This window comes from Antechinus flavipes, chromosome 1 (assembly GCF_016432865.1).
Source record: "Antechinus flavipes isolate AdamAnt ecotype Samford, QLD, Australia chromosome 1, AdamAnt_v2, whole genome shotgun sequence".
In the NCBI taxonomy this organism is placed as follows: domain Eukaryota; kingdom Metazoa; phylum Chordata; class Mammalia; order Dasyuromorphia; family Dasyuridae; genus Antechinus; species Antechinus flavipes.
In genome coordinates, this window is record NC_067398.1 from 29,392,891 (window position 1) to 29,417,081 (window position 24,191).

Genomic DNA, 24,191 nt, shown 5'->3' on the forward strand with positions numbered 1-24,191 from the left:
ACCAAAGGATTCCTCTTTGCTTGTTTGCATGCTGCTGTCTCCATGAGGAGGATGCACTTGACTCTATTTCCTGTCAAATATCCTGTAAATGTGCTCTTTTTACAAAATTTTAATGGTGCACAAGAAAGTTCTAGGAGGGCTATACTTGAGAAAAATTCATGTGGCTCCAAAGCCCCTTTTGTTCACTGGAATTCAAGTTTTCTTTCCTCTAGACCCTACTGATGCCGACCACACTGGGAACTGATGTTTTTCTCTTTGCTCATTTCTTCTGGGTCTGCAGAACTGAACGGCTGCTGCCATCCAGTGTCCACACCACTTTCTCTCTGTTACCTCTCTGTTATTATCTTTCTAAGGCTTCTCCCTTCCCCATCTTTCTAATTGACTTTCAGATGTTGGTATTGGCTTTCTCCTTGAGCTTTCTGATTATTTCAGCGTGTAATGTATCTTCAATTCTTTTTCTTATTTTATTCATCAACTATTCTATCCATATATTCATTCTGCCCTGCATATTTTCTTTGGGGGACTGTAATGATAATCTTTAGGTTCCAATCTTCTCTTTTTCATTCCACAGTAGGAAAAAAAGTAATGGATTTGGAGTCAGAGAATGGTGTTTGTTATTGTTCAGTCATATATTACTCAATGTTTCCCCATTCAGAGTTTTCTTGGCAGAGATATTGGAGTTGTTTGCATTTCTTTCTCCAGTTCATTTTACAAATGAGGAAACTGAGGCAGACAGGGTTAGATAACTTGCCCAGGGTCACGTAGCTAGTAAGTGACTGAGTTTGGATTTTAAATCAGGAAGCTGAGTCTCTCCAATTCAGGTCTGATGCTCCATCCACTGTGCCACTTAACTGGAATTGGAGAACTTGGGTTCAAATCCAGACCCTGCCATTTATTAACTGGGAGGATCTTGGGCAAATAATTTAATTTCCCTGAATATCAGTTTCCTCATCTGAAAAATGAGAACTAGATTATCTCCAAGGTGCAGACAACTCTAATCTTTGAATCTGATGCAAGGTACTATACTACACATTGGGAATACAGTGACAAAAAAACAAACCAAAGAAAAAAAAGTACCTGGCTCCAAGAAGCTTCTTTTTGAAGAGAGAGAAAATATAGATAAGTAAATATGAAGTATGTACAAACTAGATATTATAAAATCCCAGTTAAATAGAAAAAAGCAAAAAAATGGAAATAACGTGGCACAATAGAAAGAGCATTGATTCCCCCAGACAAAGGACCTGGGTGCAAATCCTTCTACTTATTGCTGACAATCTGTGTGGCCTTAATCTTGCAGGACCTCAGTTTCTTGGCCAATAGAATGATTAAATAGCCTCTGAAGTACCTTGATCCTATGTGATTCAATGAACTAGGAGAATTAGAAAAGATCTCATAGACTCTAAGAGAAATTTCACATAATCTAGGGTTTCCAAAAGCATCGAGATAAGGAAGGAGTATCCTAAGTATGGGATAAGTTTGTGAATCATAGAATGAGAGCTAGGAAATACCTTATAAGCCATCTAGCCCAACCCCATCATTTTACAAGTGGAGAAATTAAGTGTCTTGTCTAACATCACACAACTAAGACTTGGACGAGGTTAGATTTGAATTCTGAGTCCTTTGATTCCATATCCGACTTTCCACTAGAAAGTATGCTGTCATGGTATATAAATAGAAAAGCAAGTGGACTATTTTTTACTGACATAGCCTTCCAAAGTTCCTCCAAATCAAACAAGAAAGTATTTGACTATGCAGCTCTGATCACTGAAAATCCTTTTCCTATGCTCAGGTTAGCTTTTCATAAGATGATCAGGAGAAATTATGTAGGATTTGGCTATTTGACGCAGCTATGAAATTCCACATTAAATCTAAAAATTGTCTATAATAATTTTTTTCTACTTCCTCTCAAGCCAGAACTGGGGAAAGGAAAACAAACAAACAAACAAAAAATCCAACAACTCATCATTCATCTACTCAATGCTTGCTCCATTGTTTGCCTGTGAAACACTCTGAATTCACAATGAAAGGTTGGAGAGGGCCAAAGAATCATGGAGATATTTGAAAGGCTTCTATTGACACCTAGTGGTGCAATCTTGAATTACGTTCAGGAGCTGTCCCTTCACTTGGTCAAACTGGACATAAATCAACAGATGAGCTCATCATTTTCAACCACCAATTCCAACCCATTTGTTTTTTTGTTTGTCACACGAGCTCTCCTATTACTCTTCAACATTTCCCAATAATCTACTGGAGAATAACAAGCCAACGAGCTTAAAGCTCTTTCCACGCACAATGGACATTAATTCTCCTCCTACAATCAGACCAAGACAAATCGGTCTCCCCACTGTTCTTCCCACTTTACAAATATCATTCTTTATCATAAGCCTGTGTTATTATCCCCATTTTGAACATGGGGAAACTGAGGGGAAAGATTAACTTACCGAGATTCACACAACTAGTATCTGAGAACTCACAACTTTTTCTATTTGGGAAAAGTTCTCATCTTTATAAATATCAATGCCTTATATATTTTGGATATAAGACTTTTATTTAGGAATTTGCCAATAAATATGCCCCCTTCCCAGTCAGTCATTTCCCTTTTAACTACATTGGCTTTATTTGTGCAAAAATCTTTTAGTTTCATGTAATCAAAATTGCTGATTTTATTTCCTATGATCTTCTTTATTCCTTATTTGGTTAAGAATTCTTCCAGCAAATGCAAATTAAGACAACTCTGAGATATTACTATGCACCTCTCAGATTGGCTAAGATGACAGGAAAAGATAATGATGAATGTTAAAGGGGAGGTGAGAAAACTGGGACACTAATACATTGTTGGTGGAGTTGTGAACTGATCCAACCATTCTGGAGAACAGTATGGAACTATGCCCAAAAGCTATCAAACTGTGCATACCTTTGATCCAACAGTATCTCTCCTGGTCTGAATTCCAAAAAGATCATAAAAAAGGGGAAAGGATCCACATGGGCAAAAAATGTTTATGGCAGCCCTTTTTGTAGTGGCAAAAGTGGATGTCCATCAATTGGAGAATGGCTGAATAAGTTATGGATATGAATATGATGGAATATTATTGTTCTATAAAAAACGATCAGCAGAATGATTTCAGGAAGACCTGAAGAGACTTACATAATACTGCTGAGTGAAATGAACAGAACCAGGAGATCATTATACACGGCAACAACAAGACTATATGATGATCAGTTCTGATGGACGTGGCTCTCTTCAGCCATAAGACGATTCAGGCCAGTTCCAATGGTCTTGTGATGGAGAAAACCATCTACATCCAGAGAGAGCACAGTGGGAACTAAGTGTGGATCACAACATAGTAATTTCATTTTTTGTTGTGGTTTGCTTGCTTTTTGTTTATTTTCTCATTTTTTTCCTTTGATCTTATTTTTCTTGTGCAACATAATAAATGTGGAGATATGTATAGAAGAATAGCACATTTAAAATATTGAATTATTTGCCATCTAGGAGAAGGTGTGAGGGGGGAAGGAAGAAAAAAAATGGAACACACGGTTTTGCAAGGGTGAATGCTGAAAACTATCTATCTGTTTTGAAAATAAAAAGTTTAAACAAAAGAATTCATTTCTCTGGGGATAGTTATAAGAGATATCTTAATATTAAAAAAAAAAAGAAGAATCAATGAGGCAATTTTAAAAGGCACAAAAGAGAGGCAAAGGAAGTTCAGAAGGCAGAAAGAATGTATCACCATGCTAAATTTAATATTTTCATGAATATTTTATATTAATACATCTAATATCAACTTTTTCAAAAAAGCTTTATAATATGTAATATGCTATATAATACTTTTAGTTTTATATCTGGTCCTCTTTTTCTTCTCTTCTTTGAATATGGAGAGGTTCATAATGATTGGTGTTTGCCAAGTTCAAAATAATAAAAAAGAGAAATTAATAAAACTTTTTTATTACACTCAATAATAAAACTTTTATGGAAGGGGGGGAATCCTTGGCTACATAAGAAATATGTGATCAGAAAAAGAGATGAAATATAGGCAGAACAGGGCATAACAGACAGATCCTCAGTCCTCCCCTTAAGGTTCTTTGGTATCCATGGAACATCAAAAGAGCTAGACAAAGGTTCCCAGAACATTGGACCAACCTTCTCTGGAAGATATATGACAGAATATGGCCAAAAATCACATATAATAAGAAGGCAATCGAAGGATGGTGAATGATACTAATTGAAGGGATATCTATGCTAATGGGAGAAGAGAATCAACTACGAATAGTAGTCTACTATTGCTACTATTACCATTACTACTGCTACCACTATTACTGCTACTACTACTGCTATAACTACTATTACTATTACTACTACTACTACAATTACTATTACTACTACTACCACTACTGCTGCTACTACTACATTACTATTACTACTACTACCCTACTGCTATTACTACAATTACTATTACTACTACTACTGCGACTACTATTACTACAACTGCTGCTGCTGCTATTTCTACTACTGTTACTACCACTGTTACTATTACTACTACTGCTACTATTACTATTACTATTACCACTACTACTACTGCTTGCAGCAGCTACTATTACTAGTACTACTACTGCTATTATTACCACTATTACTGCTATTACTACTTTTACTACTACTACTACTGCTATTACTACTACTATTGCTACTATTATTGCTATTATCGCTACTATTACTACTACTAATACTGTTGTTGCTGCTATTACTATTACTACTATTACTCCAACTTGTGGAGGAAGTAGACTATGAAAACTACTCCAGAATTTCTGAAGCATCAGTGTGAAAATACAATCTAAGTAGAACTCTGATTCTCATAAAATTTTTCACTAAATTCTTTATCTAGTGAAATGCAGGGAAATATAATCTGTCATTTTCTGTTTTAATTTTATGTATGATGTAATATGTTATATATAATTATAATTATGATATAGTATGGTATAATAATTTTTACATAATATATATTTTATTTTGTTTTGAGAGGCATCTGACTCCCAGTTTGGAAAGGAAAACTCATTCCACCAACACCAATCAACAGCTCATGGGCTACTTAAACACTTAGAAAGCTCCTGAGGCACTGGGGAGTTAAAGGACAAGAACCATTATGTGCCTGAGGTGGGACTGGAACCCTGGTCTTCCCCACCCTAAAGGGGCCTCCCCCTAACCCCAACCAGGCTGTCTCTTATATAAATCTGGAAACAATATCACTAAGGACAAGGAAATTGGAATCAGACTTGGGATTTCCTTTATGTAACTCAGTGTTTCACATACAATTAAATTGACCCAGCAGCATCAGCCTTAGAAAGCTATCTGCTTTTACTATTATTATTTATTTTTATTTATTATCAGATCCTGAAATGTTAAGAGATTTGCTCATTCATATTGCCACCCCGAGTCAGGACTGTCAGGAGTTTATTTTAATCTCAAAAAACAAAAACAAAAACAGCTGAGAAAAAAATAATACAAAAGTTGGGAGATATACCATCTTTCTCATATCTCTCCCAATACTAATTGAAAAGAAAATAGCCCCAGGTTTTAGGTCTTCTTGTAATTTCATAACATTGAGAAAGTATATTTTCCTTTGCTCTCTGTTTAAACCAAGATCTCTTAAATAGGGCAAAGTTTATGTTCCATATAGCAGTTAAATAAGATTTCCAAGGAAAGAAGATAATAATATTCAAAGAGAGAAATACATTTTTTTAAAAATAAAATAAAACTGACATTCAAAATAAAATACAAAAAGATTTATTTCAAAAGCATGATCCCCTACCTCCCCCAAAATGGCAAAGGATATCACAGGTTTTTTAAAGGTTAATCTTCAGAATTTTGATCAAAATTTTTAAATATTAAGCTTTGCACTTTAAACTTTTTAAAGTTTGCCAAACGCTAGGACAGCTCCTTCTGTTGCTATCTTTTTAAAACCTGATAAGTTAACTATATAATTATCAAATGCATATCCTGTTCTATAAAATTTACCTCTCTCTAAAATATGTGCAAAGTATAATAAATATAGCTTTCCTCTAAAAAAAGCCAAATGTTCTGAAATTCGTGCTATTTTACAAAACAACTTTGTCCCAGACACTTCTGCAAAATGAGGTAATAACACAAATACAGAAATACTGCATTTAAAATTTTTGATCCTTCCCCAAAGTGCGATTTTGCTTTTCTGTTTCCATTTTGAGTGAAGTATGTTTTCCTGAATAATTGTTTCCTATTCTGTACATACTTTAAAAGCAGCAACAACCATAATTAGAAAATCCATTACAATTAGCTGAGTTTCTGAGAATAGGATTCTTCTAAGGCCCAAACCAAACTGTGTATCAGTCAGCGCCACAGCCATTCATCTGGATTTTCACAGGCAATATAATAAATAGGCCTAACCTCTAGGAAGTCACTTTTACAATCATTTAACAAAAGGAAGTCAAGAACCTGGAAAATTAAACTCTACAAGTGTTTATATATTTGTAAACGTCTCTTTTTGCAGCAGAACGAACTCTTAACAACAGAAATGAAGCATCCTAGAAGAGCATAAGTATCAGAGTTGATCTTAATACCTTTTCCTTATATAGTTAAGTAAAAACTAACCTGTTTTCATAATAGTATCCTTCTAATCTAATGGATTCTTTCTTTTTTTAATTTGGAAAAAAAATACTCTTTACATGTTGACATTGAGATTGAATACAAAAACATATTAAAAATCTAAAAGTTGGATCTTTCCATGGGGATGGTAACCTAGGGAAGTAGGGCTTTATCTACCCCAATGACAGAATCTAAGCCATCTTTAAAAATAGATACATTACAAACTAATAGGTTTTGTTTTCCCTCCCTAAAGGGAAAAGTTAACCAAAATACTGCTACTTAAGAAAGAAAAATTAAATACTTTATCATACAATACATAGTTCACATTAAAATTTGACTCCTATTAGTTACATACAATCTATTGCAATTGCATAGGATATAATTTCATCTCAGTATACTTGTTAGTTTATAGAGAAGAGCAAGTTCTTTGTCAAGGTTGGGGTGGGGGGAAATAGAGTACTGGATTTAGATTCATTAAGACTTATTTTCAAGTTCTGACCCAAACCCTTTATTAGCTGTTGACCCGATCATTTCATTTAACCTTGCTTGGTCTTGATTTCCTTTTCTGTAAAATGAGTCACTCTCATGAATTAACTCTCTTTGTTAGATGAAAGTCAGACTCCAAGTTTTCCTCTCTCATGATTTTCTTTCTCTCCAAGTGCCCAAGCTCTTACGAATTAGTTAGACACAAAGCCCAGAATTTATGCTCCTCTAATCCTATGAATTCTTAAGATTCCTTTGGTCCTCTAAATCCTAATATGTCAGAAATAAGATGAAGTGATGATTGAAATTACAATTACTGTCATACATAAATCTGAAAATAACAACAAAAATCTTTGCAGATTTTGAGGTTGAAATGCTCAGTAACCCACCCATGAAATTTTCATTACTATTAACCAAAAGAAATGAGCAGTCTTAGGAGCCTGAATATATTTACAAAATGGAAGGATTCAAATGATCAGTGCAAAAGTCTTTAAATGATCTTGATAAATAGTAATAATATAGAAAAAACAGTCAATAAAGACCATAGTCCAAATAGTTCCACATTCTAGATGTGCATTTTGGTATAAACATGGCACTTTTTTGGTATAAAAAAATTGTGAGCTTGGGGGCTCATGTATTTAGATCCTATTGGTTTCCATTTCACTCCAATGAAATTGATGGAAAAAAAATCATTGACATTTCTTTTTCATAGTTCATCATGTTTCTTCTTAAATGGCCACTTTGGGTGTTGAGATACATGATCTGCAGCCAGAAGGACAATAGACATAAATTCTTCTACGTCAAAAGAATAGTTTGTAAATTTGGGGTGCTCTCCTAGAGTTGGATGGTGACCCTGTAGAAACAGAAAACATTTATAAACAATCAACGTTCCTTAGGTCTGTGCTTCCCATATAGGAAGAAAACTGCAGTTCTGTCACTGGATATATTAATTTGCTGATAACCATAATTTATGGCTCTTTTTAAACAGATAGCTTATTGGCAGGGAATTAAAATTCAATCCAATGAATATTTGCTTGCTTATTTGTTGACTTCACTTATGTGTGTTTGTGTGTGTGTGTGTGTGTGTGTGTGTAGGTTTGTCTACACACACACACACATAAATATATAATATATAATATATATATATATATATATATATATATATATATATATATATTATATATATATATATATATATATATATATATAAAGTGTGTGTTGGGGGGAGAGTATTCAAGAGGAAGCTTATCATGAATAGAGAGAGAATCTCAAACTCAGGCACCACTTCTACTACACATGTGACCCTGAGCAAATCACTTATATTTTTTCAGATAGAAATAAACATGCTGACTTATAAAACCAAAAGCTAACATTATCTATGTTGTATTATACTTGCTTATTTTGTCAAACATTTCCCAAATACATTTTAATCTGGTTTCAGCACTTTTGTTCCAGGTAACCTTCTTAGAGAGAGTCAAACATATTGCCAGATCCCAGTGGGAATACAGCCTGAACCAGATTAAAATGTAATTGGGAAACATTTAGCAAGATAAATAAAAATACAATAAAATATTGATTATATGACATTGTAAACTCAGACACCTTGTGGTCCCCAGGGATCCTTCTATATGGACTAGTGGCCATATTACTGTTCTGTGCCGACCTTCACCAGTAGAGGAACTTGCTTCCTTTGGGAGTTCCCTGCACCAATGAAATCATAGGCTCAATCTTTATCTTCCCATCCCATGGTCAGGCTAAATAGCCCTTCCCAAAAGTAAGTTTCTTGAGAGTGGAAACTGCTTAATTGTTGTCTTTGTCTTCCCAGGTCTAACCAAGTCCTGGTGCTTAGCAGTTGCTTAAAAGAGCCAGGAAAATTTGAACAAAATTGGAAAGGATTTAGGAACTTCAATTTCTCCAAGATGGCACAATAGTTAGAGATTTCCCTCAAAGCCAAGAATTGTGTTCATATCCACCCTATGTAACAGGGCAAATCTCAGTGCTTTAGGTAACCCCATAAGCCTATTTATAGAGAACATGTTCACCTACATTTGTCTAATGAGTTTCCTTGCCAAGGAGTTCCAGTCCCAATACTCAGCCTATCTTTTTTTTAAATACTGATATTTGTTTTAACATTATATTCATTTCCCAAAAAAATCTTCCTTCTTCCTTACCCAGAAAGGAGCATATCAAGAAGACCAAATCATTTTTTAAAAAGAATCACTTTACAAATTGTTTGGTTTCTTCTTAAAGGAAAAATCTAACCAATATGTTACTACTACTGACTAAAGATTTATTATTTGCCATGTAAAACATAATTCCCATTATATATTAAAGTTAAAAAGAAAGGAGGGGAAAGAAGCAATTCAGGAAATTTGACTAAAATACCAACTAAGACTAATATACTATATACCCATAATCTTCTATCCCTGTAAAACAAGAGAGGGAGGTGAAATCTTAGATCTCTTAGACCAGGCTTGATCATTACAATTATATAACTCAAGAAATATTTATCAAGCCCTGTTAGTGTGAAGGACTGAAAAAGATACCTGAGATACAAAGCCCATGCAAGGTATTGCCCCTTTCTGAGGTGGACATTTTATTGGTTGATAGGGGCAGGGATGGGGGAAATTTTTTTGTGAAACACAAAGAAACATAGCAGGGGAGAAACGTAGAATGTGCTTAAATAAGCAGAGGGGAAAGCAATCCCCCAAAGGGAAAATAAAGTAAAAAAGGGGAGAGGGGTTGCTGAGAAAAGGCACTAAGTTCTTAGAAAACTGGGTGAAAGCAGGATCTTTCTACTTGTAAAAAAAAAAAAAAAAAGGCTCCAGGGCATCCATTTCCCAGCAACTATTCTGAATATGACTTTTCAGAACTATTATATTTACTGCTGGAAAATTCTGGATCAAAGATCTATTCTAGGACTATGGGATTATTATATAATAACTATATGCTGTCTCTGACAGAAATGTAGAATCGTAATTTCTCAAGCTACATTAGAGATAGGACATTCCCTATGCACAAAGAGATCCCTGATTTGAGTCATTAGAGGCTGAATGAGACTAGAAATCAGAAGCTAAATCAGATATCAGAAACCAGAAAAGCTGGGAAAATCAGAGATGATGAAAGAAGCCAAGACATCAGGCTACAGACACAGAAGACCACGGTGAGAAGCCCGTGAGCCAAGACTCTGACAGCAGCTGAGTCCAGAGGGGCTTTGTGGGGGATGCAGGGACTTGATGTGATTGGGAGATAATGCTGCTGGTTGAAAGAGCTGACTGGATATACAAGTCAATTCCTTCATTGTGAGTCAAGAGTTGGCCCTCTGCATCTCCCATCTCCAGCTTGAGCAAGCCCTGAAAGTCTTGCCTATGTTGCTTTTTAAGGTCCTCTATTGTACCAGGGGGAAAAGACCTTAAGGAGACAAATCCTGAATATTTTACAAGTTTCAGAATTAAAGGGAACAACCTTTTGCTTAAAGAGTGTCAAGTTACCTCAAACTTTTAAAGTTACTAACTGGCTAAAAGAAGCTTTAGAAGAATAATAGGAGCCATGAAAATGTTTCATCCAAGAAGAGAGTAGAGAGGTTCAGAAAAGGAACAGTGTCATTCAGTAAGTGTGATGTGGTACAATCTGTCCCTTAAAGGGATCACAGATATCAAGACTTACAGCCTAAAGTCTTGAATTTTCCTGGGAAAATATGGGATTTCCTATTCATGTGTCTCAGCTCCTAGAACTTGGTGCTTACTCTTACTCTTGGACATTGTGAAAGAGTGGTGATCAGGTTCACAAGTGGACTGTTATATTTTTATTATTCCTATTTTTGCCTTCTATTGAGTAAATGTTACTTAAGATTATTTTTACTTTCATATTTAGTGATGTTTCATGGTTAAGTTTTATTGGTATAATTTCTTTTCATATAAAATGGCTCTCTGGGAGGAAGAAGGAGACAGGCTGCAGAAGGAAATTTAGGACACATAAAAAGAAAAATCTATATCAATTAATATTTTTTTTAATATTAAAGGTATTACTGCAAGCAATTTTATAAATGGGAAGCATACCAGTGGGGGCTCAGGAATTACAATTTTAAGGGTTAAAATGTGTCTCCCACAATAGGTAATTCCTTAGATTCTGAGAGTAAGTGTGGCTATCCCATTCTGGGTATGAGAAATATACAGGCATTCATTTGGTTTCCACAGTTATGAAAATTAAATTGGAGAAATGAAACTTAAATTAGAAAATTGAAACCCACAAGGGTATCAAAGAATAATCAAGGGTAAATGAATTTAAACTCTTTGGGAGCAGAGACTGACGTTTGTAATCAGGGTAGTGGTCTGAGATTTCAAAATAATCTTTTGTTCTTTACCTCTAGCCCTCCACAATTATCTTCCTCCTAGAATGTAAGCTCCTTGGGGGCAGGGACTGGTTATGTAATGAGAGATGGAGATTCGGGTCCTGTAACTTCAGTAACATCCAATTAATGAGGAATCAGGGGAGGGATCTGTGCTTCAGAATAGGAAATAAAAGGCTGCCTTAGGAGTTTCAAAGATGTCTATAACCTAGGTACCCATTCTTGCCAGGATGTAAAATAAGTCTTTCCTGCCTTCATCAGTGAGTCAGTGGAGTTTTTGGTAAGATATTTTGTTTCTTACATGGGGAACCATTCCAACTACCAGATCAGGTACAGATTGGAGTGAGTGAAGCTAGCCCAAGAAGAGAAAAAGCACGAGAAAGCGAGTTGGGAAGTTAGCACCATACTCCTATCTAGATACACAAAAACAAAACTTTCCCAAACCTTAAGGAACTTGATTTGGGATAGTGAGTATTGAACAAATGGAAAAATAGCCTGCTGTACAGTACCGTAAATAAACAGCAAATATTGCCCTAATAGTTTCCACCCACAAGAAGTTTACATTCTCTTCCATGGGAATACAACAGGGATACCAGTAGAAAGATAAGTAAATGCAAAGTGCTAGTTTGCTCTGCCCTCAGAGTTTATCTTTGTACTGACTTAGGAAACTAACAAGACTTCCTTGTTTTAGCTCTTGTTCCTTTAAGCTAAAATAACTTACCATTTAAAAGGAGAAAAACTTATTTGGGCTAAAATACATGAATATTTAATCCATTAAATATACCTAATTAAAATATATAGTATTAAAGTATATAAAGGTTTTCGTGTGTTCAAATCTGAACTCAGACACCAGTTGTGTGACCCTGGCAAAGTAATTTGACTTCTTTTTTACTTCAACTGTAAAATGGGAATAATTATATTTATTTATATCTCCCAGAATTGTAAAGACCAAATGAGATGATGTTTGTAAAGTGTTTAGCACAGAGCCTGGCACATAGTAGGGATTTAATAATAAATACTTATTCCCTTCCCTTTTCCTTTATTATCAAGGAGAGTCAAATTAAAAACAAGAATATGAGATGGGAAGGATTTACCTTATCTTGGGGGAAGACTTTGTTCTTTTTCTTCCAGGTGACATAGTGAATCCCTCTCAGCCTGGCTAAGTCTAAATAACAGTGTTCATCCTCACAGTTGTACCTAGAGACACAAAGATTTTCAGCATTAATGGCTCCATAAAGTCTTTATCATTCAGCAATCTGAAAATAATGCCTAAAAAAAAGCCTTCCTGAAAAAGACAAATACATTTTCATCTCTAAACAATAAGGAAAAGAGAAAAACATTTTTGAAAGCTCATTAGAAATGGATTATTTGGTCTGTCTTTAGGGTAAGGGTGCTAAAAAATAAATACTAGAGCCATAGAGACGAGGCCATGGGTAGCTGGGAAAAGACGGACCTGCCTCTGACCACTAACTAGTTTTGTGGGCCTGGACAAGTCTGTCAGTCTTCCTTGTGCGGACAACACCCACCCGCCCGAGGGCCCAGCCCCGCGGTCCTCCCGGGCCCACTCACAGTTCAAAAACCACAGCCCAGTCTGGGAGAAAGAGCAAGTGCGTCAGGCCCGCGCCGTGCATGCCGATGAAGATGTCCGTGTTGTGCGTGATCCTCAGCTGCTCCAGAAACCCAATCTCCCTGCAGAGAGGAGAGAAAAATGTGGGAGGCCGGAAGGAAGCCTTCCTTCAGGGCCGGAAAACGAGGAATGTTTCACCATCTTGTCAGGTTACAGAGTTCCCCTCAATGAGCGCTGATCGGACTCCTACAGAAATCAGGACCGGACGTGGCATTCATTGGCATGGAGGGCTAACTAACAGCTGCACTGAGAGGTCTCCCAGCCAGTGTGAATAAGAGGGAAGATTTGAACCAATCATCAGGCCATTTAAAGTCTGCTGCCACGACACTTACTTTATTAACTCTTCCAGCTGCACCCAGCAGGTGCTTAATAAATGTCTGACAACTCTGAACTGCGTAAGCAGTATCGCCGTATTTTCAGGTGCCCAAGCCTAGAAACCTCCACTTGAGTAAAACACAAAAAACCTGTATCGCAGAATTAAGACATAATCATCCTCTTTTGAGTTCGTTCTCTTCCTCCCCTCCAACACTCGATGAGCTGCCATTTCTACCAACATAATCCCTGCTGAATCTGTCCCATTGCTTCTATTTCCACTGCTACCATCCACGGATGGGACCTAAAATAACCACCCCTACATGGTCTCCCTATTTTAACCAAGAGACCCTCTGGAGTGGAGTGGGGCGCATTCAGGTTTTGTTTTAGACCCAACCCAAGGCTTTACTGGTATGGGGAAGCTCTTTGAGAGCAGGGGACCTATTTTTCATTTTTATCTTTCTGTCTTGTGACATATAAAACGTTTGCAAAACATAGTTTCTCAGTAATTAATCATTTTATTAATCATGCTAGCATATAATTAATAAAAAATGTCAGTGACACTCTTAAATGCCAAAGACCCCTCATGGAAGCCACTCAATACTTACAGGCTCTTGAAAATGAGTGGTCCTGAGGGTAGCAATAAACTCTGATTGGTTAATAAATAATGAGAACGATTATAATGAGAGGTTTATTCTAATGAGGGTATAAGAGTGAAGAATGAGTCTGATCACTCAGTTTTGGTCAAAGAGACTTATCTACTTTTTCTCCCAGACCTGTTTCAGTAAAATACAATGGGCTGAAATCCATCAATTCACCTAAACTAAAACTTCTTTACCTTTTGAACAGATCTGAATTTTCCCTCTCATTTTTAGCACTGAACTTCAAAGGCTGCCTGAAAAATCTACAGGGGCTGAATCTGAATAAGGAAGTAGAACAGAGGAAAGACCCTTGAGCCTAATTCAATAATTGCTTATTAACACAAGAGAGAAATAATAATCATTTCTCTCAGTCTCCAGTGTCCAACACATAGTAGGTGCATGATAAATATTTGCTTTTTTTTTTTTTGGTAATTGTTCAAACACCTCCCATATATTTCTAGCATCTACGGCAGAACGGCAGCCCAGTGATATTTATTGATAGACATGTGTGATGGGTGTGAATATCACCATGTGACAAAGACTAAGGCCCTCTAGATTATAGGCAGAATGGATTTAAAATCCCAAAGCAAACCTGCTTTCCATAAACACGTGAAAAATTAATGATTCTCTGGTTCTGATTCCCCATTAATGAGGTTCAAGTAAAAGTCAGCACAGGCAGAAGGGGTAGCTTCATACTCACTTGTATTTGTAATCTACTATTCGGACCTCAAATGAAGACACGGTTTTCAATGCATTTACAAGCTAGGAAGAAAGAGAAATATTTATTCCTTCTCTCATCTCCTTTCTCATCATCTCCAAAAGTTATCAAAGCTAAAATCACATGGTGTATCTTATATGAACAAAAGCTTTCTCTCCTTAACTCACAACCAGAACACAAAAGGGGGACTGAGATTCAGGATGCTATGGGCTCTACAGCCTTAACAGCTATAAGCGAGCCTTTCCCCAGCACTAGAAATGTTAACCTGTCATATGAATATGCAAGCCAAGATCATTTTTTGCTGGGGAAACCCTCTGGATGTTTTTTTAGACTGAAACATTTACTCCATTAATAAAAAGAGGTCACTGGGTTTCATCCTGCTAAAACCACAATTGTGTTGCCTTGACTTATAAATCACTTTCCATTTGGTAATAGTGAAAGACAAAAGCCCTGAACTAGCAAGTTTTCTGTAATATATTACAGGATTGCACCAATGACAAAGTGGGATAGAAATCATTTCTCCTCCCTCACCAAATGCTCGTAAGACAGTTTTCCTTCCTACTCAGCTCCATTTCCATCAGAGCTAAAGGAGAACTTACAGTTATCCCTTCCACATTTCGATTTTCTTCATCGCAGTTTTGATATATCCCAGGTCAGCATAAGAAATTATATGGGATTTGGAGGGAGGGGGTCTTATGGAAGCCACAGATAACATGTAATAGTTGGCAGATGACAGAAAAAGTTTAGAAACTCAGAAATATGTAAAAAAGTATGTATATAGAATTTTATAATATATTCTATGACCAAATGCTTAACCCAAATTGTACAAGATGATACCATAAGCACCCCATAAAAATGGGGGAAAAAAATCAAACTTCTTATCTGTGCATGAAGGGACAAAAACTTTTACACGGGTTTTCCACATTGCAGTATCACCATGCTCCTAAACTCGGAATCTGTAGATGAGTAAGGGAATTTGAGTTTCTCTTAGAAGAATTAATCTTAGAAAAAACTTCCCAGTCATAGAGCATCTAACTAGAAATGTACTTTTTTGGAAAGTAGAATATTTCCCTGAAAATCATGCTGAACTTGGAGATATGGATTCAATTCAAATTCTCATACTACCATTTACTTCTGCAACTTTGAGAAACCCTTAATCTCTGTGAATCTTAGTTTTCCTATCTGTAAAATAAGGAGATTGGACTACATAATTTCTGGGGTCCCTTCCAACTATGGCCCAAATTTCCAATCGTTCCACAAAGGCTGTCATCAAATGTGTAGCCTTTCCTCACCCTTGAGGAACGATGTGATTTCATTAAAAATAACTTGATTAATGCATGTGGGCTTTATCATTAATTTACAAATCCAATTATGAAAGAAAATCATTTCTCTGATGTCTATCAGTTAGCTCTTCATAAAGTCTATACCTTAAAAGGAATATGGTGACTTCATATTTGGAATAAAATCAGTAACAGAAACAGCAAATTCCATCCATGAACTAAAGCTAGGGAAGAATGCACCTGAAAACCTCGGTGCCCAAAGTCTGTGCATGGAACATTGTCCATATTGTCAGATTGGCCTTGACATGTTGGCTAGTCTCACTGAACTGTGTTTATAAAATGAGAGATCATGGGATGATAAAACCAAGAATCAGAGATGGAAGGAAACTAGTCCAATCTTACTCTTTTTTGTGTTATGAACCTTTTCTCAAATTAATAGTTTGAATTTATAAAAATAAGATTTATAGGATAATGAAGGAAAACAATTATGCAAAAAGAGTTATCATAATGGGCAACTAGGTAATGCAGTAGATGGAGCACCAAGTCTGAAGTCAGGATAATTTGATTTCAAATCCAGGCTGTATGATTTTGGGCAAGTCACTTAACCCTGTTTGCCTCAGTTTCCTTATATGTAAAATAAACCAGACAAGGAAATGGCAAACATTCTAGTAGCTTTGCCTTTCAAGAAAACCCCAAATGGGGTCACAAAGCATGACTCATAAACAAAAACAAAGCTATCAGTAAAACAAACTTGCAGATTATAGTTTTAGAAGCTTTCATTTTATAGATTAGGATTTCAAGGCCCAAAAAGACTATTTACCCAAGATCATAGAAGTAGCAATGGCCAGAGTTAGAATCCAAACCCAAACCTTTAACTCAAATCCAACAATCTTCTCTTCTCTCTATTTTATTATATGAAGGAATGGTCCATTGTTTAGGAAGAAAAGGAGGGATATATAATTATAAAATATGAGAGGAAGAAAAAGTTTAATCCAAGATCTACTTTTTTTTGGCACAATATCATGCTTTCTATCTTCATCCCAATAGCCTGGTGTTTCCTCCAAACCCACCTCTAGCTTATGAGCTGACCTCAAACAAGGGCCCCTTTGCATCCCCCAAAGTCAGTACATCTGCTGTGGGGAAGTTGATCTTGCTATTCTGCTCTTTGATGATACCCTTTCTCACATCCATCTCAGCAGCCATTTGCTCACGCTCTAGGAGATGGTAATCATCAACAACATTTTGCACATGTCCCTCAGAGAAGAAATACTCTCAGCATCATTCTAGAGACCCACTGTGCTCCAGGATTTCACAAAAGGCACCTCCACTCCTCACTCTGATGTTAAATAGGGCATGTGAGCCGACACCCATGGAAGAGGCCTGGAGACCAGACCAGATGTCCCTACCAGAGTTGTACCCCACTCTTTCTTCTTGTTCTGTTACTTAGACCTATCCTCCGCACAGGGAGTGTCTCAAAACAGATTTGTAGAAAGTGTAGAAAGAAAGAAAACGACATTGGCAGAACCAAAAAATTAGCTTAAGCTATGATTAAAAAAAACATTGCACTAAGACAAGCAATTTTGAAATGGATCAGTGAAATTCCAGGGGACCCACGATTAAAGGCCTCTTGACAAACAGGTGATGGATTCAGAGTGTAGACTGAGTCATATTTCTTAGACGTAGCCAATTCAAGAATTAATTTGACTTAACTATGCTTACTATTTAAAAGGGTTTTATTTTTATTTTTCTTCCATCTTCCAATAGAGATGAAGATGAGATAGAGAGACAACAGATTTTTATTATTTGAAAAAAAAAAAATCCATCTAAAAAATTAGTGTCCTCCCAAATGCACCAGACCTCCTCCTCCTGTATTATCTATCATGTACAAATCTAAAGCGGAATAACAGCTCTCAGCTCCAAGCTAGTCCGTTGCTATTTGTGGTTGCTTTTCGTGCCCTTTTATGATCAACTTTCAACAATCCTAGAAGCAACCTAGAGGCTTTGCAGTTAGAGGAGCAGGGTTCAAATTCTGCCTCTGATGCTCACTAGTAGCGTGGCCTTCAGTAAGTCCTTAATGTGTCTGGGCAGGCAATGGAGAGAGGACTAGACTGGGTGACCTCTGAAATGATCTCTAATTCTAGAACTATGACACTATTTCTCTTTCACGTATGGTCTTAAAGAGCTGTCTGAGGTGAGGGTCACTCGACCAATATTTGGGAGATTCAGAATTTGACCACAGACCTGGATTCAAAGGGTAGTTCTCATCCAAAATGGCTTCTCTGAGATTATTTGCATGAAAACTGATCCCTAAAAGGGTCCAGTTCATCAGGTTTTGGGTAGGAAGTTGATTATCATGAATACAGTAGCTATTGTTATGATTTCCATTTTATAGATGAGAAAATTGAGATAGAGGGGTAAAGTGATTTGTCCAGGATTACAAAATTAGTAAGGGTACAAAATTCAGATACTCTTGACCCCGAGTCCAACACTCACTTTAGTATGCTTGTAAGAAACTACTAATTCAGATGAAAACTTTTCTTTAATATGAAAAAGAACTACAAAGCAAATTCAATGTGATGGTGATCAAAATATTCAGCAAAAACCAACCTCGTTCTGGTTTAATATCTTCCGATATTCTGTACTGCGGGCAAGGATAGTGACACGGATTTTTCCATCCTGCATTCAAACAAAAAAGGCAATTTATGCTGTAATACTGACTAAATAAAAAGATTGTCCCAAAAGCACTAGTGTGGTTTTAATTTTAAGTATCTAAAACTTTGGGAACATACCAAGTAATAACTTCCCGACTGCACTCAGTAAAGAAACTCACTAAATTGGACACAATTTGGAAAATTCTTTTGATTAGGATTCTCTAAGTATTCTTTTCATCTGGATCATTAGCCAACCAGGTCTCGTGGTGACCACAAAGCACAACCATCACAGCCAAGGGATAAAGCATGGCCATTTCACAAGCACTTAGGACTTACTATTGTATGTGCAGACAGTACAAGTGCAAAGGTAAAATCAAAACTGCCCTGCCCTCAAGAAGCTTACATTCTAACAGAAGCTTATATCTTTCTTCCTTTTCACTGCTCCTATCTGTTTTATTTAGCTTAGTCAATGGGCAAAGAAGTGAGGGGGACCAACTGGAGGAGAATTTGCTCTCTTCTCTCCAAGATACATGTTTGAAGACTCATCATTCTACAGAATCATAAGAGTCTGACTTAAGGAAATCCGATCCTCTCAGATAAGGAGGAGGAAAAAAGGATAAACAGACCCTTCTCACTTCCTTTCTACCTCACCCTCGCTCTCTCTCTCCTTTTTCTCCTTTTTCTTCTTCTTTTCCTTCTCCTGTTTATTTGTTTTAACTTGTACTGAGGGGAAAAGTCAAGCTTAAGAAAGACAACATAAAGATTACCTGTGGTCCATCCCGTGTGATGTTCAGTCTGTACAACACATGCTGGGAAAATGCTCGAAATAATCCCGTATTTTGGCAGCCAGAGATCTAAAATCAAAGTCATAGCTGTCACACCCAAGCACAGTCCCTCTCCCAAAAGCTGTTTTTGTTGGCCCATAATCTATATCTTGAATAACCGAGCCCCTGTAATATAGATTTATATACCCAGATATTCAGTAGTTATTACCAATGGCGTGTTGTAGAACAATCCATATCTCATTCGGGGAAGTAAGGAAAAGACAGCTTCCTTGAAACACACCTGGAGGAAAAAGTTTAAAAGTGATGCAAGCCTTATAGGTCACATAGTGATTTAGAAAACTGCAAATCAGTATTACCTATGTTAGACTTATCATTTATTTTATATATGTGTGCATACATACACACATATATAATATACATATAATGATACATCCATGCACAATATACATGTGCAGATATGTCTGTATATGACATAGATATATGCAAATGTTTATATAAGAGAAATTAGGATCACATCCTAAAGGACCCAAAGATCATAGACTTAGAACTTAAATAAATTTTAGAGATTATCTAGTTCTACTCCTTCCCTGAGAATTTGAGTCAAGAGATTAATGATTTGTGCAAGGTTATATATGAGCTTGTAGTAAATAGCAATACCAGAATCTGAATCCATGACCTTACTCCAAATTTAGCTTTCTTTCCTTTGCATTTCTCTGTCTCCCAAGTTTGTTGCTCCCCCACCAGATGATATTTTAATAGATTTTATTGATATATTTTGGATTTTTTATTAATAAAATTTGTTCTTTCATTACCTATATTTCCTACTGTGTCTCTTCCCTTACTATACCTAGAGAGTTATCCTATTTTTGTTCAAATGGGAAGAAGAGAAAAAAATTCAATGAAACTAACCAATAAATTTAATTCAATCAAACTAATCAACATTTAAAAAACAATGTTGCCCAGCTCTGCAAAAGAATAGGAATTGGGGGGGGGGGGCACTTTTTCATATTTCTGTGAAAGTGAATATTATAACATTATAAAAAACTGACACTTTCTAAAAGACATACTTTTCAATTGTCAATAAGTGGCAACATTCTATTTTTAAAATTATAATGATAACCTAAAAATCTATACCAAAGATGTGCCCTTATTTCACAGGTAAACCATATGCCCATGACACATATCTGTATAAAGTTTTCAGTACCGTTTTTGAATCATATACTTTCAGATGGATGACATCATAGTCGGTGAATGCCTTCCAAGTCTCACTGAATAGATCCCCATATCCATAGGAGCTCTGAAAATGTACAAATAAAAACAAACATGCACACATAACTGTAATGGGGGAATTTAGAATTTGGAGAGAAATTTGGATTTTTCAAAGAGAGTGTATAAGTGGTTGTCCAGGCATTCAACATTCTCCATTTGGTGATCTAAAGTAGTCAAGAATATCTAAAGGAATACTGGTTAAAACACTTAACCAAATGACTGATCATTTTTTCACTGTGAGTACCGATACTCAAGATAAAAATAAAAGACCTGAGAAAGTGTCTTTGCCATAGTGAATCATATCAGAAGTAATATATCGGCAACAAAAGTAGCCTCCTCAGTCTGCTACATATTTTTTCCCATCAAGCCCATTTGGGCAATTTTCATGATATTCTGTCTTACCCTTTGTTTGTTTTCCCTGTGATTCATAATCAAGCATCCAATAAGCATCTATTAAATATCAGGCTTTTTGCTTGGCACTGGGGCTACAATGACAAGGGAAGAGCTTATATTCTAACACAAGAGACAACATATACATTTGTGGCTATCTGCAGAGAAGAGATAAAAAATACAAAGTAGAACTGGGAGCTCTGATGGTAACAAGGGCTTATGGGGCTGGGAACAGCTTCATGAAGAAGGTGGTACTTATAATTGAAAGAAAGCAAGATGGCTTGCAGATTGTTGGATTTGAAGTTAACTTTGGAACCAGGAAATGAGAGCTCTAATGCTGTCTCTGACATTTATTAACAGTGTGACTGTAGGCAAAATTATTTAATTTCTCTGAATCAGTTTTCTCATCAGTAAACTAGGGATAATGGTATCTGGGTAACCACTTCACAGTATGTTGTGAGGTTCAAATGAAATGATAAAAGGGGTGTTATAGAAAGAGCTTTGAATTGCTAAATGCCTTTTTTCCTGAGCTGGACTTAATTCATTAGCATAGGTAACTCTCTTTAACAAGACCCCCTCTATCAATGAAGAGCAGTCCCTGAACCACAAATTAGTCTTAGAGAGCTGGCCGAAACTGAGAGATTAAGTGACGTGCCCAGGGTCAGACAGACAACATGTGTAAGAGACAGCTTTCTAACTCTGAGGTCAGACCTTTGGCCATTACACAACACTGGCTTTTATTCTAAAAATGCCAGTCTTCACATTGTTGTTATTGATTATTTGTGTACAATTTTTTATGCGGATTTAGACACCAGTAAGAGATTTCTACAAGTCACCAAAACACTGTAATATCATAAATGCAACCTATACAAAGTCTGTGATATTAACCTCATCAAAGATTGATGGGTAACTTGCTTAATTTCCTTACTTTTAGAAAAGGAATCCCATACTAAAAGAATCCCACACGTCAATAAAACACTGTAATGTCATAAATATAACCTATATGAAGTCTGTGATATTAACCTCATCAATGATTGATGGGTAATTTAGCTAATTCCCTCACTTTTAGAAAAAGAATCTCATAGTAAGAAAATCCCATAATGGGTCATTGAAATACTGTAATGGCATAGATACAACCTATATGAAATCTGTGATATTAACCTCATCAATGATTGATGGGTAACCTGCCTAATTCCTTATAAAATCATTGTAAGCAATACCATATAAAAATATCCACCCGGAGAAAAGAACTTGTTTCATTTATATATTGAATTGTAAGCTTTAGTCAATGATGATAGTAATTCTATATCTTGGTGTACATCTGGGCAGATGTCTCAGCCCTGTCAAAACCACTGAGTTTTGTTCGATGAGATGATTAAAAAAAAATTCTTCCTTTCCAAGTCTCTATCATGAGTTCTGAAGAAAGGTTCTTCATTATCACCTAAAGGGAAACATCTCACTGGCAAGGCTCAATAATGAATGAGGTACAATTAGAAAAGACCCTGCCTTTAAACAAAATCAGGTACATTTGGAAAGGAAATTTAATAATGAAAGAGTAGTTCTGATTCATTTCTTTTTCAAAGACTTGATGTATAATTCAGTAAGATCTCCCTCTGGATACTTTTTTTTGCCCCTTCTCCACCAAATTTAAGTCTTCTACAATGGAGAAATAAACAAGCAATATTATGGAAATTCTTTTCTGTTTATAGACTCGTGACATTTTGTTTTTTTGCTTCGTCTCTCCTGTCACTAATGCAGCCTCCACTCAGATGCCAAAAGGACTTTCCTAAAGTACGGATCTGATCATGCATCTCCCTACTCAATAAACTGCACCACTTCCTTTTATTACCTCTTTATTACTCCCTTTATTACCACTTTTGCTGTTGTTATTGTTCAGTCATTTCAGTCATAGCTGACTGTTTGTTAACCATTTGGGGTTTTCTTGGCAAAAATAGCAGTGTGGTTTGCAATTTCTTTTTTCACTTCATTTTACACATGAGGAAACTGAGGCAAACAAGGTTAACTGACTTGCCCAGGGTAACACAGCTAGTAAGTGTCTGAGGCTAGATTGAACTCAGGAAGATGAGTCAACCTGACTCCAAGTCTGGTTACTTTGCCCATTTTGTTGCCTCTGTTACCCTAAGGATCAGACAGAAATTCCTCTGCTTAATATTTAAAGTTCTTCAAAACTTGGTCTCTTCCTCCCTTTCTTCCCCAACATGAATGACACCGTCTCTACTTTTCCTCACACATGACCCATCAAATCTCCCATCTCTATGGACTTGCATTTGCTGAATCCCATGTCTGAAATCATTTCCCATCTCATCTCAGCCTTTAATAATCTGTGGCTTCCTTTAAAACTCAGTTGCAAAGCTTCCTTCTGCAAAAGGCTTCTTCTGGTCCCTTTGGAGCCAGTGCCTTCTTCACTAAGTGTCAAATGGCTAGAGTGCAGAAATTGGAAATAAGACAACCAAAGTTCAAATCCTGCCCCACAGTATTTTGATGTGTGCTTTTAGGGGGGAAAATAGCCCCTAATTGTTGGTAATATCAAAAAAAAAAAAAAAAACATGTTACACACTTTGCAACCTTTCATGCACTCTATAAATGCACAAAAAGAAAACTTAATTAATGTTTACTGATTGATTGATAGAATGTTAGCGTGAGGGAGTCCCAAGTTTGAATGCTGTCTCAGATAATTACTAGTTGTCTCAATTAATCTCTTTCAGCCTCAATTTTCTCATCTGTAAAATGGGAATAATGTAGCAGGGTTGTTTTGAGGATCAAAAGAGATAATGTATGTAAAAGCATTTTTGTGAGCCTAAGAACACTATGTCAAGTTTGCTAATAAGCTATTAATATCCACTCCATTTTCATGTAAGAAAACTGATATTCCATGAAAATAACATAGAAAATTATTTGTTACTATTTTTTAAACGTGACTTGAGAAGTCCTACCCTGTGAAATTTAGGCCACCCAGAAAGTATTGCACTAAGGACCTTCATAGAAGAAAGAAGAGTTATCTTGGTTCATTTGCTCAGATCCCTAGATCTTATTCATAAGACAGTTCTCCCCAC

At 36.2% G+C, this 24,191-nt stretch overlaps 1 protein-coding gene across 3 annotated transcripts in view; it reads right to left on the bottom strand.

Annotated features, from left to right (window-relative positions):
- Positions 1-5,763: 5,763 nt before the first annotated feature.
- The window catches only part of EOGT (EGF domain specific O-linked N-acetylglucosamine transferase), a 38,962-nt gene continuing 20,534 nt past the window's right edge, over positions 5,764-24,191 (bottom strand). For all 3 annotated transcript variants that reach the window (XM_051980552.1, XM_051980561.1, XM_051980543.1), the window contains 8 exons: positions 20,663-20,755; positions 19,667-19,738; positions 19,441-19,527; positions 18,630-18,698; positions 14,725-14,786; positions 13,014-13,133; positions 12,539-12,641; positions 5,764-7,949 (listed from right to left, as the gene is read on the bottom strand). In XM_051980552.1, coding sequence (XP_051836512.1) covers positions 7,803-7,949; positions 12,539-12,641; positions 13,014-13,133; positions 14,725-14,786; positions 18,630-18,698; positions 19,441-19,527; positions 19,667-19,738; positions 20,663-20,755 — 753 coding nt within the window. In that variant the 3' untranslated portion in view covers positions 5,764-7,802. The remainder of the gene's footprint in view (positions 7,950-12,538; positions 12,642-13,013; positions 13,134-14,724; positions 14,787-18,629; positions 18,699-19,440; positions 19,528-19,666; positions 19,739-20,662; positions 20,756-24,191) is intronic.